Raw genomic sequence first — 19,022 nt, 5'->3', positions numbered from 1 at the left:
CTTGCAGCATGCACAGGCATCTTTGGTTCCAAACTGATACTAACCTTAAGGCATAGTCCCACATGGCACTTGGTGCACACCTTCACAAGCTAAAGGCAGTTAAAAGTTCCTCATAAAATCCTCTCCATTCTTGGTTCCAAATCCAAGGAGTTAAATCTTAAGAAGTTAAGAAGCTACATAAAGCTGTACTTTGTTTCAGGAAAGAGGTGAACTTCATTGTATTATTCGTGAGAGAAAAAAAGCCTTTCTGTGTTGAAGACTTCTCACCAATCTAAATTAAATGCAATTGGCTGTGAGGATGAATCTTATATTCAACTTAACAGAATACAAATCTATTTAAAGTACTGTTTTACAATTCACAAAAACGAGAGATTTCCAAACTACTACTGATTTTACTTATTGAAGTTATGATAATATGACCTTGATTTAATGTTACCTAATTAGAAACACAAAATTAGGCCAGATACATAACCAGTATGCCTTCTTGACTATAGTTTTCATTAAGTAGCAATATATTTCTGCCAGTAGGCTGCAATTACAAATAAAACACTTAGACAACTGCTCAATATTCTTAGTGGCTAGCTGGTCTTCTCATCAGCCTAGTTAGATTTCCTTGACTTAATCTTAGTTTTTAATCATGTCCCAGGGTAATATTTGACTTCATCAAAAGGGAAAGGGCAAAATAAATTTAAAAACAGAATTCTCTAGCAGCCTTTTGTTTCCATTGTCCCAATTTCCCCTACTAGAAATGACTGAAGCAATTACTCACGACAATTTATTTAAAGAGCTTTCTGACAATCCCTCTTTGGAAGCAAACCAGTAAGTATTGACAATATACACAAATCACTACTCTGAAGTGCTAACAAATAAGGGATTTGTCTGCCACAGGTAGAACAATTACTTTATAACATTTTTATTGTATTTCACATAGGTAATGAAAACACCAAACATATCTCAGAATAAAACCAATAATCTTACTTTCACACTTGCAGACTTCTGACTGAGAATTAGCAACTAGTGCATATGAGCACCTCTTTCTCTGAAAGAAAGTAAGCTCTAAAGTTCTTAGCACTAACCACCTAAGCTACACGTTTACTTGTCTCTGCATTTTGTACTGCTGAGTGACCAGGACAGCAAGGCTGATCTGGTTCTTCCAACAAGGGTACTGAAGAGATTTAGAGGTGCCTACCAAAGAAGCTTTATAAAACAACCTTCATTTCAGTTTCCCTATGAGCACCTCTCATGGTTGCTAATGTTTTCCCCAAACACATCTGATCCCAGAGGAAAGCAAGTGCTTCTTTCCTAGGACATAGAAGCTGTGGTGCCCCATCCCCAGAGATGCTCAAGACCAGGTTGGATGGGGCCCTGGGCAGCCTGAGCTGATGGGGGGCAGCCCTGCCCATGGCAGGGGTTGGGGCTGGGTGGGCTTTAAGGTCCCTTCAAACCCAAACCATTCTAGGATTCTATGATAAGCACCTTTACTCAAGTATTGTGGCACTGTCTCAGAAACTCCCTTCTACTTCAGCAAGGCCAGAATGGCTGCAGCAGGGTCACAGTGGTCCAAAGGCTGCTCATAGTACAGTTCTGATAAGACATCTTCAGAGTCTGAATTGGTGGGCCTTGAATATTTTGACGGGGCTGAGGGCCCATTGTCCTCATCCAGTGTACTTTCAGGACTCCCATCCAACAATACACACTGCTACACGTGGCAAAAAGTACAGAATTCTCACCCTCCCAACTCCTTACGTTTAACATAAAAGGCAAATTATTTTTAGAAACAGAAGCCAGAACACAGCATTCCCCATCTTTCCCATATGAACACAAAGAGAATCAAGAGTAATCAATCATGTCAACATACAAAATGCCATCTTCAGCTGTTGGCTTGTTTTTAAAAGAAAGCACCCCTAGCCCATATTATATCAGGCCACTTTTTATGAAAGCACCTCAGATAAATTGCAAGAGTACATTTTTCATTAGGTCTTTCCAAGATTGAGGCAATCAGATATGCAATTTCTGACTTCCTCTTTGGACAGTGCTGGATTATCACATACAAAGACAGTTATTTTGGACTTGTATGAAAGCAGAATGTAGGTATCTCTAGGCAAGAGTGAGGCTGGACAAAGTAGCCTCTTACTAATACTTTCATGCTTTGGGATTTAGACATCTTAATTCCAAGTAATTCCTACACTATGTGACCATGATGGTTATTATGGTGCACTTCTAGGCTTCTTTTGAACATTCCATCACTATTTGCACCATTGAGAACAATGCTTTGAAAAAGAACTACTGAACCTGATCTTCACCTTGCCTCATCAGCATTATGTTCACAAAGAGAAAGGGCTCTGAGGCACAAATGAGACATCTAGAGAACCCAAGCATCTCCAAGACCAGAGACTGAGAGAAGACAAACTAAACAGGAAAATAAAGAACTTCCTAATGACATTGGCACAGCATTTGTTTTCTCATACTTATTTGGTCCTATTTGAAACTCAATAATACTCCTCAGTAAATACATGTGCCATGCTGAAATGCAGGTTTCTACGTTTTTTGAGTGCTCTTAGGAATTAAAAAAAAACCACCAACTTCAGGAAGGAACAAAAAAATGTAGCAATTACACTAACCGTAAATTTCAGCTGTAGCATATTTATCTACAACAGTCTTATTGCACTGCTGCATGTGCCATGGCCCAGAAAGTAGAAGGATAAAACCTCCTCCTGAAGCATGTTCTCCCTCAGAACTGTCTCATGTAGCATGGAATATCTGTATCACAAGAAGCTTCAGCAATACCATCATTTGTCTGCCAGATGTGTGTATATGACAGGATAAGCTGACACATACAGCTACAATGAACAACACATCACCAATTTAAAGCTGACTGCAAACAATGCATCATATTAAGTCATTCATCCCTTAAGCAGCCACACCCAGCACTGTTTAAGGAGACACCTTCAACATCTATGAGGTATAGTTACAGCGTAACAAGGATAGCCTATATTGTTCAGGTTTGTGAGATGAGACAACCCTTTTACACCTCACCACTGAAAGCTTGACAACAACGGCAGTTTTAACACAAGGAACGCATCACTCCTGACACATAAAAGATTTTACAACCCACCTTCAAATTCTAACAGTTTCATACCTCAGAGCGATGTCAAGTTCACCACAATGGCCGTAGAGCAGCTCTCCGAACTTCTCATGCAAAATTATTTAATCATTTTCAGAAAAATCTGTTAACTGGATGTGTTTTGTTTTCTTTTTCATATCTCCCACAGTCTACCCTTTGTCTTTTCCTACAGCAGCAGTAAGAACCCACAGCACTGGCAACATTAGGAGTTCTCTCTAGTTCTATTTAACTTCAGGTGGCAACATGAGGGATGGGTATTTCACAACAGGCATGGATAAACGTGCATAGTTTATACTATCATTGGTTCTATACAAGTATCACTCTACTGCTTTACTTGCTAAGAACTCTAACTTATTTGAGACCTATGCAAGATTTATTCACAAGTCAAGTAAGGAATTGAGACCAACTTCCTTAAATTGTTCCATCATCTTTCTCCACTCCAGGAAGTAACCCAATTTAACAGAGGGCTTTGATCTAATGACTGATGCCTGGAAGCTAGAGATGATGCACGAGCAGTATACAAGTAGAAATAACTGAATACTAAGCACAATAGCGCCCACTCTTTCTTCCCATGTGCACGACATCCACAAATATATGCTCTCAGTTATAGACAAATTCACCTTGACAGCAGACATTTCTGTACTGCAGTCAGGCTGCAACATATGCCTCAGAGACACCTCAACCAACTTTAAACTCGTCAGGGTTCATATGCAAATAACAGCGGTGACAGTACTAAAAAATATACCAAGGAAGCTGGAAAAATACTGGAGGGTTAGGGTGTTAACCCATCAGCAGAGGATTAAACAGGATGACGGAGATAGTTGCTGCCCCCAGGTGACAGCCCCACCTCTGTAGCATAGGCTCTCTCTTCCAGCAGTGTCAGTGGAATGGAAATCTACAGATGGACAAACCCAGTTTATAGTCCTGCATGTTAAGGTTGACAAGGTACAAAGATTCACCTGCCATTCAGCCATCAAAGGTAGAAAAAAAGATGTGACAGGGACAAAAAACAGTAGCACCTGAGTTACCATCCCACTTAAGCCATCATTAAACATGCTTCAAGATCTTGGGATCACAATGCCATAAATTTCACCACTCCTACCACTAGCGGTGGTATTCAAACTTCAGCCATCCCTGCAACTAGTACTCTTACACTCCAGCGTGACATCAGTTTACTAGGACAATACACAGCAACAGCCAATTGAGAGAGAATTTTGAGTCTAAAGACACCATCACAGAAAGTGAAATACAGTCCTCACAGGGACATGTGATGTGTGTCCCTAAGCAGACTGACAGCACGTGATCAGCTCAATTCTCTCTCTTTTTTTTTTTTTTTCCTCTTAATGGTCTGGTACCTAAGCTACAGTAAAAATGTCAATTCCAAAGCAATATAGTGCTTGCCAACATGATTTCTCTAGCCCAGGGCAAACCCAACTGAATTATGCCATGAATTGAAGGAACAATATTCACCCATATGCCCAAGAAAAAGCAGGAAAACGTGTAACCAAATCTGAAATTCTGCTTCTAGACTAAGTGTTAGCTTACACAAATATCAATCAAGACTTGATACCAAGTACTTACTGTTCTTCAGAATAGATAAATGCTGCTGCCTGCTAGTCACACATCACCTACTAGTGGCAACGGTAACATCTTCAGACTTCTGTTCTAATTCTGGCACAGTGATCACAATTTCTTACCACTGGAAACACTCTGCCATTGCTGAGTTGAGCTGGATAAACTTTTGACCTATATCAGAGTAGTAGCTGCATCCTGCAAAGCAGTCTTGCAAGAAGAGAATGAACTGCCAATGCCTGTCAAACTGAGTTCCCCTGTCAATTCTGAGAGAGAGCTCAGATGCGTCACACAAGTCATTGGAGGTCACCGTGGTCTAAGTGAGAAGGAAGGACAAAATGGCCTTGGGAGATCAAACTACAGGTCCTAAATCTGACACTATCATTCAGATCACCCCCTAAAGATTACAGTAACTTGTGAATAAAGCTGATCTGAGGAGCGTCGACTCACCCCCAGATTCAGCATGGAACTCTTGTGTAACTCTTGAGCAGCTCACCTGAATTTCCAGACATCAGTCTCTCACTGCTGTGGGAAGATGTTTCAGTAAAACTTGTTATGCTATTTTGCAATCAGTTGTCCTTCTTTAATGAACCTCTAACAAGCTAACAAGGCTAATGTACTGAATTCCTAAAGTTGCAATACCTCGAAATATAAATTATGCTTCTATTCTAATAAGCATTTTACTACTACATATTTCGGACTGGTGAGGTGCCTGTGGCACAAGTAAAGACAAGTCATTTGAAATTTAATCAAGAGTCCTGCAAATACTGTAATATCAAGAACACATATCAGGCACATCAGGTTTCTGACACTGCTTCTAGAAGGGAAGAAGTGTTTTGAGGCTACTACATTCAAGAGCTATAGGCAAGAAAAATGAGCAGATGGGGAATGGGAGCATTAGCAGATCACCTGGTAATTCATTACTACTAAAATTTCATCATACACCGAAGATGGAAACAAGATGGAAGGAGAAAAACATACATCTTTCATTTTGTCTATGGAAAGAAAAGAAAAATAAACAAGGTCTCCTAATTATCTTATCATCACGAATGACCAAGGCATTTGGACATTAACAAAACTGTCTAATAATAAACAACAGATAATAATAATAATAAACAACAGATCAGATCAGGAGGCTGTGGAGTCCCCATTATGTAAGTCACTTAATGATAGGTTAACCAGATGCCCAATATAAGCAGCAGTGACCCCAATCTAGGGGAAAGGGAAAAATGAACTAGATGATCTCTAGAAGATTCTCCTAATCCTATTCTAGGAAGTGCGGACAAGCACATACAAGTGCGCTGCTAATGCAAATGAATATAGACAATTCGTTTAGCAAAGTTTACCAAAGGGAGTCTTCCCAGGAAACCACAAACTTACCTGGAATGTATCCTAGACCCATATACCTACAGTTCCAAAAACAGCCCTCCACAACCAATCGTTTTCCCACAGACCCACAAAGCTCTTGGTTCAGCAGAGCTGAAAAATTTTCTGGGTAAGCGATACACCAAGCAAAAGATCTAGCAAGTGGGCCTAGAGCTAAACACCAAAAAAAGACAATTGTAGACATCAGGTAGATTAGAAACTACAGCCAGAGGCAGCAGCTCATCACACTATGCAAAAACAGCAGCAGTACTTCACTCTGTGATGGGCTGTGAAGCACCCGCTTGGGCAGAATATCACTCAGACACGCCCCATAGACCATGATCAATTGAACATTTCAAAACCTGCTGAATACAATACTTAGTTATGCTCCCAAGAAGGAATCATTTTTTCAGAATCTTAGATTCACCTTTCCTATTTAGCGTGGCTCATTCTTTTTTCATTTATGTCATGTGGTGTTTTGATTTTTAATACTAGCAACCAAAATTTGATCCCAGAGTATTTTTCTCCTACACTAAGAAACAGCACCAGATTTGGGAAATGGGCTTTGGCATTGGTATTTATCAATTCACACAAAGGGAAAGTGTGATACATTCATATTTTACATACGATTTTTTTTAAAAGACAAACTTATATTTATCATTTTCCACAAAGAACAAATAGTATACATGTCTATACATAACCCCATAGCAACCTTTTCAGGCTACTCTGGGTGTGGGTATATCTTCAAGTATAAAATACACAAACTGAAGGTGAAACCTCTCCAGGACTGCCTATGAAGACAAAGGAAACCTACATCAAGTACAATGATAGATGCTGACAGTGACCAGTTTCAGAGATTTAAAAAAAAAAAAAATTACTCATTTATACTGCTAATGTATCCTGTTCACCTGACTACTGAAAACACAATAGGACTAGTACACTGACTTAATGACAAATGGTGGTTTCATAATCAGGGTGGAGCATGAAAGCCACTATAAAGGTAGTTCCAATCCGAGACTCTCACACGCGCTGGATACATTTGAAGGCTCTGTATTTTGAGTGAGGTAAGCATGAACTAAATATATTGAGTGTTTCAAATATTTTCATCTCATTTCATTTTTTATTCCTATGAGAATTAGGTCAGTTTACAGAAGTCTTCATCTAGGTTAAGTATTGATTATATACTCAGTAAACTAATGAACTGTGTGTGCGAGCTGTATTTCAAAGAAACATTCTGTGCATAAGATGATTATTGTCAGTTTTGTTTCCAGTTATTCTTCAAGACAACACCTAGGAAACATGGAACATTTACTCAATGACAACCTTCTGAAATACTTTACTCAATATGCTTTAATGGAGGGCAGCACTAGTGCACTGTCCATTGCTGGGCTGAAAAATCTGCTCCAGAATCAATTTTCACAGTACTTGAAGGTAAGTCTCACTTGTTTTATTCACCATACTTCCTATAAAATGGATAGGAAAAAGGAGATAAAGGCAATGATACTGCAAGGCAGATTCTGTGCTCAAATGGTTTTATCAACTCCATAAATAATCCTTAAAGATTAGTTTATGAAATTTTACTCACATTAATGAACATTAGGGAGAAAACAGATAACTGAGTAGGGAGTTTATAACAAAGTCCTATGAAATTAAATGCAAAAAATATAATAAATTATTTATGTAATTCAAATTTCACCTAGAATACTGCACCTGAGTTTTATAAAATAATTTTATTTCAATCAAAACAATGCATTTTCAATCTAGAAAATACACAGAACACTTATAAATCAGTACAGCAAGTTTAATAGTAAGAGGCACGGACCAGTTTCTATGTAATCTAATTCTCCATCATTCAAAAATAAGAGAAGATTTGTCACTTCTGAAAGATGCCAAGAAGAAAAAAAGATATCACCAAGCTAGAGATAAATATCTATTTCCTGAGGCTGAGAAAAAAAAAAAACTCCAACTTCTCTACGTAAGATCTTTCCTAAACTAGATTAGAACTCAATTTTGATTCTTTTGCCAGGCAAGTCCTTAAATACTGGTTTTTGGATTGCAAGACAAGACATGGGCACTTTTTGTTGGAGATCTGAAAGAACTTGTACACCAATGGAAAATTCAGTATTTTAAGAACTACAGGAATACAGTTTAGTTATTTCACTAAGATGAAGAAGAAAAGAAAAAGTCACCTAATAAAACATATGAAGTTGTCTCCCCCTGTAAAACCATCTGTCAGAAATTAATTACTAAAACTTACAGGAAATGTGATAGTAAATTCAGAAAGATAATGCTTTTTATATTAGCTGCAGGCAGTTTTGGTGGCAGGACCCATTTCCACAGATTTGTGGAATAGAAGTGTTCAGAAAAAAATACAGATGTTGTCCATCTGGATATCAGACGTTTTCAACCACCCACTCTATATGCAGAAATATATGGCACCATAATAAATCAACAAAATAGCAGGACACGACAGTACAAAACACACAAAAAAAGTATGAAGAAAACATTTTAAAGACAATTTATATTCAAAACTATTTTTATACTATTTCATTAGCCTGAACTGCGACGTTAGCAGAATACTCACTGCATCAGGATGCCACATGAATTAAAGAACCTTATAGCATAAACCAGATTTATTCTATTAACAAGAATTTTCTAACACAGTATTCCTAGTAAAGAGGAGAAAAGGGGAAGGAAATGGACCCTCAGGCCCAGGTCCACAGCCGACTGAAACATGTTCTCAAATAGTGTTATGTTGGTCCTGGACTAGTATCTAATAAAGCAGTAGGTGGTATACATATTTAATGACGACTACATGTACATTGAAGCTGCTGCACTTGCTGTGTTACCTACATTTTGTAATGTAATCCAAACAAAACTTAGAAGACTGAGGTAACCTGAGTAATACTTGCAGTTGGGTGATGACAGACGCACCGGCTTTTTCACGTGTTGCATGTGAATGTCTTTGTAGTACAAAATATGTCTGAGTATTCAGGTTGTATTCACATATTGAGGTGTCAAGTTAAAAGCAAACAACAGCTCATCGTTCTCAAATAGTTACTGTAGCTTTGTTAACGTTTTTGGATGGCATTAGCAGGCACTGCAGTTCTAGTTTAACCAGTAAAACTGGTAAACACATCACCAGTAACATCTTCAAGCAACACTGTTACTGACTGCTTCACTTCTTGGTAATAATCCTCACTAGAATACATTTGTGGCAATTCATTCTTTTTTCCCCTCTTCTACAAAAACAGGATTCATTCTCACTTGACAACGTAATTAAGTTACTGGACAAAAATAATGATGGAAGTATCAGCTTCGATGAGTTTGTGATGCTTATAAAAAAGATTACAGGACAATAAAGCACCTGCCAGAATGAGCATCATTCCTTTGAGGGAGAAGAACATGGTATTCATAGACAGTACGCATGCACTTAAATCCACAGATTTCCTTGCTGTAATTTCAAAAAGTACAAAATAAAGATTTATATGACATAACAGATTAAGCTTTGTATTGTGTTCCCTCTTGGCTAAGCACAGTTTCCAACAAAACTGCCTCGAAATTAGTTCAGAGCTACTTGTCTTTATTTTATGCTACTAAAATGCTATTTGAGAAAATGTCATCACATAAGATGACATTTTGAAATGCTCAGAAGTTCAATCTTTTTAAAAAAAACAAGGCATTTATTTTTAATAACAGTATAAAATTACTAGGATAACTATGATGACTACAGTATTTCACCTTAGTTTCAAGTTATAGATACAGAAATGCATTTTCCCTGTTAAAAGTTTTGTAAGTGAGAATGCATACATGCATACAGGAGCTGAGTGCTTGCTGCTGCAAATTAAAACATCCATTACAACTTTTTTTGCAGTTTTAACTTCTCCATTTCACAATTCCCTTGTCACATTTGTATTTCTCTGAGTAATTCCTGGGGATTATCATTTACTTTAATAAAGGAAATGAATGAAGAAGAGAAAGGAAGAGAAGGAACTTTGATGAAAACTAATTTAGAGGATGAGGCGCTAATCATACTATAGAACTCAGAATTTTGGACTGAATTTTAATATCAATATATTCCATCATCCTGATAGAGCCATTAGGTCCAAGTCTTAAGGGCTTAAAGTTACTTAAGGACTTTAAGAATCAACATAGTAAAGCAGATCGAGTGACAAAGACCACATACAAGTGATCCCTGTACTTGGATTTCCTCCCTAAAAATGTGGAATCAAGTGCTGCACCACAGCTTCATGTATAGCAGCCTCAAAAGTTACAATACTTAAACATGACAGGAATGTTCAGCGAGGTTCCTGGGCCATACCTTTACACAAACCCTTCAACTGTTAAATTGTGTTACGTTTTTTAGAAGAAAAAAAAGTAAATCATAGTACTTCATATTTTTTCTCATTTATTAAAAAAATCATTGTTCTAAATTAACAATATACTTCAATTTCAAAACAAAATGTACCACATACACATTTATGTGCTAAGCAACATTACCTACTTCACACAAATAACATAATATAATTTAAGATATGCCTTTGTAAAACATGTGGGACACAGATTCCAAACTAAACATGTTCCTTTTCACATGTTAGAAAACATTTGGTATTTTAAAGTTCAATCAGGTTATGAACATCCCGAGTAAGAAAAGCAGGCATCAGTTCACAAACGTGTTATAAGAGTGTCACCTGCTGGCAAAGTCGGTTTCTGCACAATTTCTTAACTTCATAAAACACAGACTACATGCAATACTTCAAGTTTCACAAGGCTACAAAAGATGTGACAGGTCATGAAGAACCGTGGTCACAACAAAACTTAAACTAATAAGAATCCTTTCTGGAACAGTGTTGCTGTTTTGTTTGTTTGTTTGCTAGAATGGTACTAGACGCAGCTGAAATCAAATTGACGAGCCTTTTCATTATGTTCTTTACCAAAAAAAGCAAATCTAAGCTTAACAGTAGAGGAAGTGAACAGAAAAGACAAACAGAAAAGACTTTGAATTGTTCAGGAGACTGGTAGGGAGGGTCCCTTGGGATTCGGTCCTGGAGAGTAAAGGGGTCCAGGAAGGCTGGTTGCTCCTCAAGAAGGAAGTCCTGAAGGTGCAGGAACAGGCTGTCCCCCTGAGCCACAAGATGAGCTGGCGGGGAAGGAGACCGGCGTGAATGAACAGGGAGCTTTTCCTGAGGCTCCAGGAGAAAAAGAGAATCTACCTCCAGTGGAAGAAGGGACAGGCAACTCGGGGAGAGTACAAAGGGGTTGGCAGGATGTGCAGGGAGAAAATTAGAAAGGCAAAGGCCCAGGTCAAATTAAGCTTGGCTGCTGGGATTAAAGGGAACAAGAAACTCTTTTACAAATACATTAACAGTAAGAGGAGGACCAAGGAGAATCTCCATTCTTTACTGGACGCAGCTGGGAATGTGGCCACTGAGGACAATGAAAAGGCTGAGGTTCTCAATGCCTTTTTTACGTCTGTCTTTAAAAGCCAGACCAGTTGTTCTCAGAGCACACTACTCTCTGACCTGGAAGTCTCAGATGGGGAGCGAAATAAACCCCCCATGATTCAGGAGGAAACTGTCAGAGACCTACTACTCCACCTGGACTGCCACAAGTCCATGGGGCCAGACAAGAGAGTACTGAGGGAGCTGGCGGAGGAGATAGCCAAGCCACTTTCCATCATCTATCGGCGTTCCTGGTCAACTGGAGAGGTCCCAGAAGACTGGAAACTTGCCAATGTGACTCCCATCTACAAGAAGGGTCATAAGGAGGATCCAGGGAACTACAGGCCTGTCAGCCTGACCTCGGTGCCAGGGAAGGTTATGGAGCAGATTGTCCTGAGGGAGATCACGCGGCATTTGCAGGACAACCAGGGGATCAGGCCCAGCCAGCATGGGTTTGTGAAGGGCAGTTCCTCCTTGACCAACCTGATCTCCTATGATCGAGTGACCCATCTGGTGGATGAGGGAAAGGCTGTTGATGTGGTCTACCTAGACTTCAGCAAAGCCTTTGACACTGTCTCCCACAGTATTCTCCTGGAGAAACTGGCAGCCCGTGGCTTGGACAGGTACACCCTTTGCTGGGTAAGGAGCTGGCTGGAGGGCCGGGCCCAGAGAGTGGTGGTGAATGGAGTTAAATCCAGCTGGCACCTGGTCACAAGCGGTGTTCCCCAGGGGTCAGTGCTAAGGCCTGTCTTCTTCAATATCTTTATTGATGACCTGGATGAGGGCATTGAGAGCACCCTCAGTAAGTTTGCAGACGACACCAAGCTGGCAGGAAGTGTCGATCTGCCTGGGGGTAGAGAGGCCCTACAGAGAGATCCGGACAGGCTGGATCTCTGGGCTGAAGCCAACGGGATGAGGTTTAACAAGACCAAGTGCCGGGTCCGACACTTTGGCCACAACAACCCCAGGCAATGCTACAGGCTTGGGGCAGAGTGGCTGGAAGGTTGTGCAGAGGAAATGGACCTGGGGGTACTGGTCGATGCTCAGCTGAGCATGAGCCAGCAGTGTGCCCAGGTGGCCAAGAAGGCCAATGGCATCCTGGCTTGTATCAGAAATAGTGTCGCCAGTAGGAGTAGGGAAGCCATTCTCCCTCTGTACTCAGCCCTGGTGAGGCCCCACCTCAAATACTGTGTCCAGTTTTGGGCCCCTCACTGCAAAAAAGACATTGAGGCCCTAGAGCGTGTTCAGAGGAGGACGACGAAGCTGGTGAGGGGTCTGGAGCACAGGCCTTATGAGGAGCGGCTGAGGGAGCTGGGATTGTTCAGTCTGGAGAAGAGGAGGCTCTGGGGAGACCTTATTGCTCTCTATAACTACCTGAAGGGAGGCTGTAGTGAGCTGGGGGTCAGCCTCTTCTCTCTTGTAACTAGTGACAGGACAAGGGGGAATGGCTTCAAGTTGTGCCAGGGGAGATTTAGGCTGGACATTAGGAAACACTACTTTTCTGAAAGAGTGGTCAGGCACTGGAATGGGCTGCCCCATTCCAGTGGTGGTTGAGTCACCATCCCTGGAGGTGTTCAAGAAACATTTAGATGTAGTGTTGAGAGACATGGTTTAGTGGGGTTATCAGTGGTAGGTGGATGGTTGGACTGGATGATCTTGTAGGTCTTTTCCAACCTAGCTAATTCTATGATTCTATGACAAGGGGGATGGAAAAAAATATATGTTTTGCCACGAGTGAATCAACCTCACTAGCAGTTCAGACTATACAGATTCTTCTTAAAGGAGATTATTTTAAAACCGTCATTTGCAACAGAAAACTCAGACTAAGCACTACTCTCCATGCATTGTTTTTCTGAGCAGTTATCTTCCCAGCAGAGAGCTGTAATAATTTACCAATTGTTATTATCCAAAGGGCTGGAAAACAGAACAGAAAGCTTAAGAAAATGTAATGGGAACATAACCTGAAAATAATCAGTCAAGATGATGATCACAAATGTCAGGGATTGAACAATGATCATATATCTGTCTCATCTACCTCAGTAAAATCAAACCTATGCTTAAAAAGAGAAAAAAAATGAACCAAAAACCTTAACATGGTATCCAATGCAAAAGGCATGGTTGGGTGGAAACAGGTAAAAACTGCACTAAAGATCGTTATTTTTTTTACATAAGACTACACATCTTTTGTTCATGCCTATTTGAAAATATTGAACAAACAACTTCAAATCTCTCCAACAGAATTTATAACCCACAGTCTATCAATGTTTTCAAATTCTAGGTAGCAATTCCTAGAAGTTTTCATCACATCTAATATTCAGCTTTTTTTTTCCCCCTCCTGAATTAAAAAAAAAATTTTGGCTGCATTTCACATTAAGCCATTAGTTTCCTCTTTTTGTTTTATATGCAGAGACTATCATTTTTTTCCTCACCATCTGAAATCTAAAACACCTGTAGTCACTTACATGCCAAGATAATTAATAAGAATATCTCCCCAAACAGGTAATACAGGGTTTCCCTCCTATATCAGGTTTTACTTGGGTGATTTTGCAAAACCCAGGTCAAGTAATATTGTTGTAATGAGTCAATAGAGCAATAAATAGATGAGCAGCTGAAATGAAGCAGATATTCAGCATTTCATGCAACGCTGCATTTGCATGTTCAGTTCTGTGTTCCATTACTGGTCAAAACAGAACAAGTCAATTGCCTCATCACACCAAAACCTTTTACAACACTCAGGTTTTTTCCTAATACAATGCTCCTCTATAGGACGACAACTTGTGCTGCTGTTACTGAGAGACAGAGTTAACAATAATCATTTCTCACAATTTCAGTCACCTATATTTCTTCTGGAAGCTTAACTCTAAGTTACTCCACAATCTCAATTTTTATTTTTAATTGAAAAAAGAAGTTCACATTTCCAAAGATGTAAAGAGAAGGGTGAAAGAGAAAAACCTGCAGAGACTAAAAAGGCAAATACTGAAGCAAAGTATCCCTTTCTTTTTTTAATACATGTACTTCAGAATAAACTATTTTGGTATGTACTGTTCTGAGTATTTGAATGCTTAGCAAGTTAGGAAGGAATGCAAGAAGATGCATGTTTTACAGTTGCCCCAGAATTCTCCTGACAAACACCATGTAACATTTTTCCTTTTAAAAATAGAAGAAAACAGAACTGCTGCCTCACCAGTGCTTCTCCTCTCTCCCTTCAGCTTCCAAAGGAGCAGGAATCAAAAAAATAATAATAAAAGATACACTGCTGTGGTTCTAAGTTAGGACTCAGCTGACACACACACTGGCATCACAACATATTATCAGTGCTGACACTGTGTTTCCAATTAATTTTCATGGATAATGAAATACCTACGTCAGTCCAGTAGTTCACAAGCCTCACTAATCTGCTGCTTCTCCAGTCATTTTTATTGATTTGTTATTACATAGAACATCTGAAGTTTTTAGCACAAGATAAAATGTTGCTGAAACAGATTGTTTAGCATTAACAGTTATTGATAGTATAAATTTCTCCCTTGAAACAATTTACAGCTGTTTCTCACCCAGAACTGAAATGTCAAAGATCAGATTAAGGTGCTGACATATGACCACCAATAATCAATTTCACAACCTTAGTGTAGCTTAGAACAAAAGAGTATCTGTTACACATACTGAAAGCATACTGTTTCCATTGTAAATAATGTATTAATCTTCTATGACATATACATTCACTCTACTATTTTCTTAATTTAATGCCTACACAATTTTCTCTATAAAATTTATACCTTGCTTGCCTCTGATTGCTAACTGCAAATCACTCAGTTCTTTACCTATGGAATGAAATTTTTGTCTGAGATATATTAACACACACTACCATTTCAGCAATGAAAGAAATTGCCAGTACCACTCCAGACATGCTTCTGTATTCCAGATTTCAGTTAATTGTTGAGCTCTGCATCTGAAATAGCTACTGCAAACAATCCCCAGAATAATGGAGGCAAATGGGCAGTTCTACCGCTTCCTCAGCAGGCTTCTGAAATACATGACCTGACTGCGTCCTGAAAAGGTATCTGGTGACCAGCTGAAATACAGTCATATGAAGTTATATAAGATGTATTTCGTATTCCTTGACTTTAGGTCCCTGAAAATTATGAGTCTACTTTGCACCAGGCAGATGGATCTCGCATCATGCAGTGAAGTGGAGGAGCATTGTTTGCATGCTGCACTTTAATAGTGAGACCTATACACCTAGTTTAGCCCACCAGCTCTCAGTCTCAAAACTTAAGCAGTACTAACCCCCTAAAAAACTGATTTTTGTTAGAATGGAATAGAAGAAACTTTCTGCAAATAGCACATTTTGCAACATATTGCTATTTATGAAATGGATCTCTTCAGTGAAGAAGCATGTCTTCTTATACCCTTCTTCAGGAAGGGTGAAGTCTCACACCAAATGAAACTCTGAAGGTCTCAAATTAACCTTCAAAAGTTCACACTGGATTATCTCTTCTACACATATGAACAACATTGACAAACAGGTAAAATATTTTTAAAAACTCTTATTTGCATGTTGCAGATGAAGTAGATGTGAAAAAAATGCATTTTATTTTCAAATCCCAATAAAACTCTTGAAGGAAGTTGATAAGCTACTGTTTCTGTATCACGAGCAATGCACTTTATTAATCACTAAAGGATCTTGCACGAAGGTACTACTTATTTTCCACACGTATTTATCTATCCTATTTCATTTTTACATACCCATCCCTACTGATCAATTTTAAGCTTTACCATTACGGATAACGGGATACCACACTCTCCTGAACAAGAACATACACACCCAGAGGAACTCCAGCCCATAATTTTACCACTGGTATTCCATACTGAGAGCCCTGTCTTACCTACAGCATTGACATTTTTATCCAAAGAACTGTGAGATGGATGTGCATTGGGTGGGCAGGGGCAAAAGGAAAGAAAGCCTATTTTATAGTATTCAAATAAAGGAAGAAAAAAATTTGTAACAGCTTTGTAGATTATCTCTTATCGTATAAATTTATATTTTGTTAATAGCTTTGCTGTACACTATCCAGCTTCCCTTTATATTTTATTCTCCAGTAAAGCCAACATTATTGTTTACTCCCAGCATTTGTCTGCAGCTAAGGAAACTATTAAAAACTTAAATAATAATTATAATAAAACACTGTCACAGCAAATTACAGAAGTGAGAAGGTGAAGGCAAGGAACTATTCAAAAATAAAATACCTATTTAAGTAATACTGAGTAAGGACAGTGGACATCACTTCACGTCCTACATGTATAAATATAGATCACCTTTAACTTACACAGAGTTCACCTATTTTTTTTAAACACAAGAAGCATGCTTACAAAACACACATGGGAGAAATATCAGTACTTACAACAGGGTTTTTTGTGTCTGGGTCAAATTCTGTAGAATTTGCATCTGAAAAAAGTTCAAAAACAGTACATCATTTTTCTACAAGCAATTCAAACTCATAGGAACAGTTCTGTGACATTTTACCGCTTATCTACATCCCCACTTCAATCTTGCCTGTTGAAAGACATATTCTACCACTTTTGAAGTACTCACACATGACCTCAGTCACATACACTGCATTTCCCAATTCCCAAACTTTCTTCATCTCCATTTTTAGTGGTAGTAGAACACTGGTGAGCTAAACCTCTTCAAATTACTGCTGCAATGGCTATAATTTAGCTACTCCAACAAAGTATGCAAAAGCAAAATGCAAGTGAGGAAGCCTATCCTCACGTTTTTACTCTTCACCACACCTACACGCTCCAGGGAAAGACTACAATGGTGAACCACAAGCACATTTTCTGCGACACTCCTTAAGTCAGGAAGCAAATTACAGGCAATCTGCATAACAGGAGTTCCCGCTCCTTTGTATACATGGTGCTTAGCTCTTGCAACATAACCATTTTGAAGAATAATAGGATCTACCTAAAAATAGATACATGTATAGAATAGAACTCCATCTAAGCGAATCAAATCCACGCTAGCACTCTGAGCTCACCTTTCCAATTTAAACAGTTTCTCGCAAATTCCACAACTGCTAATTGCATTCCCAGGCAAACTCCTAGAAGACAGAACAAAACAAAAAACAAACTAGAATTTAACAGTACAAGGAGCAGGGCAGATAAAGTACTTACTGTTCCACCTTAATGTGACTGTTCAGAAACCTTGGTACCCTGTGTATACACACAGACTTATCAAGAAGCCATAGAACAAAAACGGCATACTCTTCAGACTTGGTGTACTATGAACACATGTGAAACAATCACGTGCTGTAAACTCAAAAATTGTTCACTTTTTCCCCCCACATCTTCTTCCCAAATAATTACTACCAAGATAAACAAAAGCTGAAAGCCTGGGTATATCCAAAAATCAAATTTTACCTTAGCAACTGGTCAAAGTAGCCACTGTTACTTACAGAATTGTGACAAATCTAGAGCGAGGACCAAAGCTCCAGAGGGATTTACACACACAGCATTTAGCTGACAGGCCATATGGAACCTCAAGCATTATTGCAATAAGATATCAGGAAATCAACAAAAATTATGTAATACTGCAAATGTGTCCAAAAACACTTATGTTTTCTGTACACCGATTAATAAGTATAATGATACTGATTTCATCACATTGCGACGCAAACAGTTCTCCACATAAAATGTGAATATAGCAAATAAAGCCTTTGGAATAGGAATGGCCTTTATCTTCCTTCCTTATACAGCAGCTGGAGCACACGACTATGACCCTGGGCATAATTTATAAGGCAGATGTTCCAAACAGCATACATACAATCCTCAGACAGAATCCCTTCTTAGTGTTCCATTGATTCTGTTCTTTTTACTCACTAATAACATTGTATATGTTCACACACTTGTTCTAGCAGATTGGGAAAACCACAACTTTTTTTTTTTAATATCAAATCAATTATCTTTCTGTACACCTCCAAAACACAGTAATTACTGACACTAACGATCTTACCGAGGAAAGGTTTTTTCTTTGCTCTTGCCCAGGAGATAGCTTGGAGTTTGCCTTCTGTTCCCCTAATTCCAAACCCTCCTGGGACGAGAATGCCACTGTAACGACAGCCATATGTAAAGCATCTAACAAATACAATCAAGCCACCAAAAGAATTCCATACAATTTGAGAAAGACTTGTTTCATTACAAAAGAACAGTGCACAAAAGGTATGTCTTGTATTACCATACAGAATTTAAATGGAGATTTGTCTCATCTGTCCATCCTAATTCTCATCTGATCCCATACTTCACAGTGAAGTCCTCACTGCTTTCTACAGCTATTAGCTGTGTATTCATGACATGAATATGTATACTCACTACCTTAGGATCTTAAAACCAAAACTCAATGGCTACTAAATAACACTGAAAAAGTGCATGCATCCGAACAAGAAATTACATGTCCTATTACATATTCCATGTAATATTTATTACAAATAAAAATTGAAAGCCCAACATCTCAAAAATGTTTTCAG

At 38.8% G+C, this 19,022-nt stretch overlaps 1 protein-coding gene across 3 annotated transcripts in view; it reads right to left on the bottom strand.

The window, feature by feature from the left end:
- Positions 1-19,022, bottom strand: part of CTPS2 (CTP synthase 2) — a 63,006-nt gene that overhangs the window by 25,060 nt on the left and 18,924 nt on the right. For all 3 annotated transcript variants that reach the window (XM_021409706.1, XM_021409719.1, XM_021409712.1), the window contains 3 exons: positions 18,512-18,606; positions 17,538-17,600; positions 16,902-16,945 (listed from right to left, as the gene is read on the bottom strand). In XM_021409706.1, the coding sequence (XP_021265381.1) occupies positions 16,902-16,945; positions 17,538-17,600; positions 18,512-18,606 (202 nt within the window). The remainder of the gene's footprint in view (positions 1-16,901; positions 16,946-17,537; positions 17,601-18,511; positions 18,607-19,022) is intronic.

Source organism: Numida meleagris, chromosome 1, assembly GCF_002078875.1.
Source record: "Numida meleagris isolate 19003 breed g44 Domestic line chromosome 1, NumMel1.0, whole genome shotgun sequence".
In the NCBI taxonomy this organism is placed as follows: Eukaryota; Metazoa; Chordata; class Aves; order Galliformes; family Numididae; genus Numida; species Numida meleagris.
This window is presented reverse-complemented; position numbering and strand designations above follow the sequence as displayed.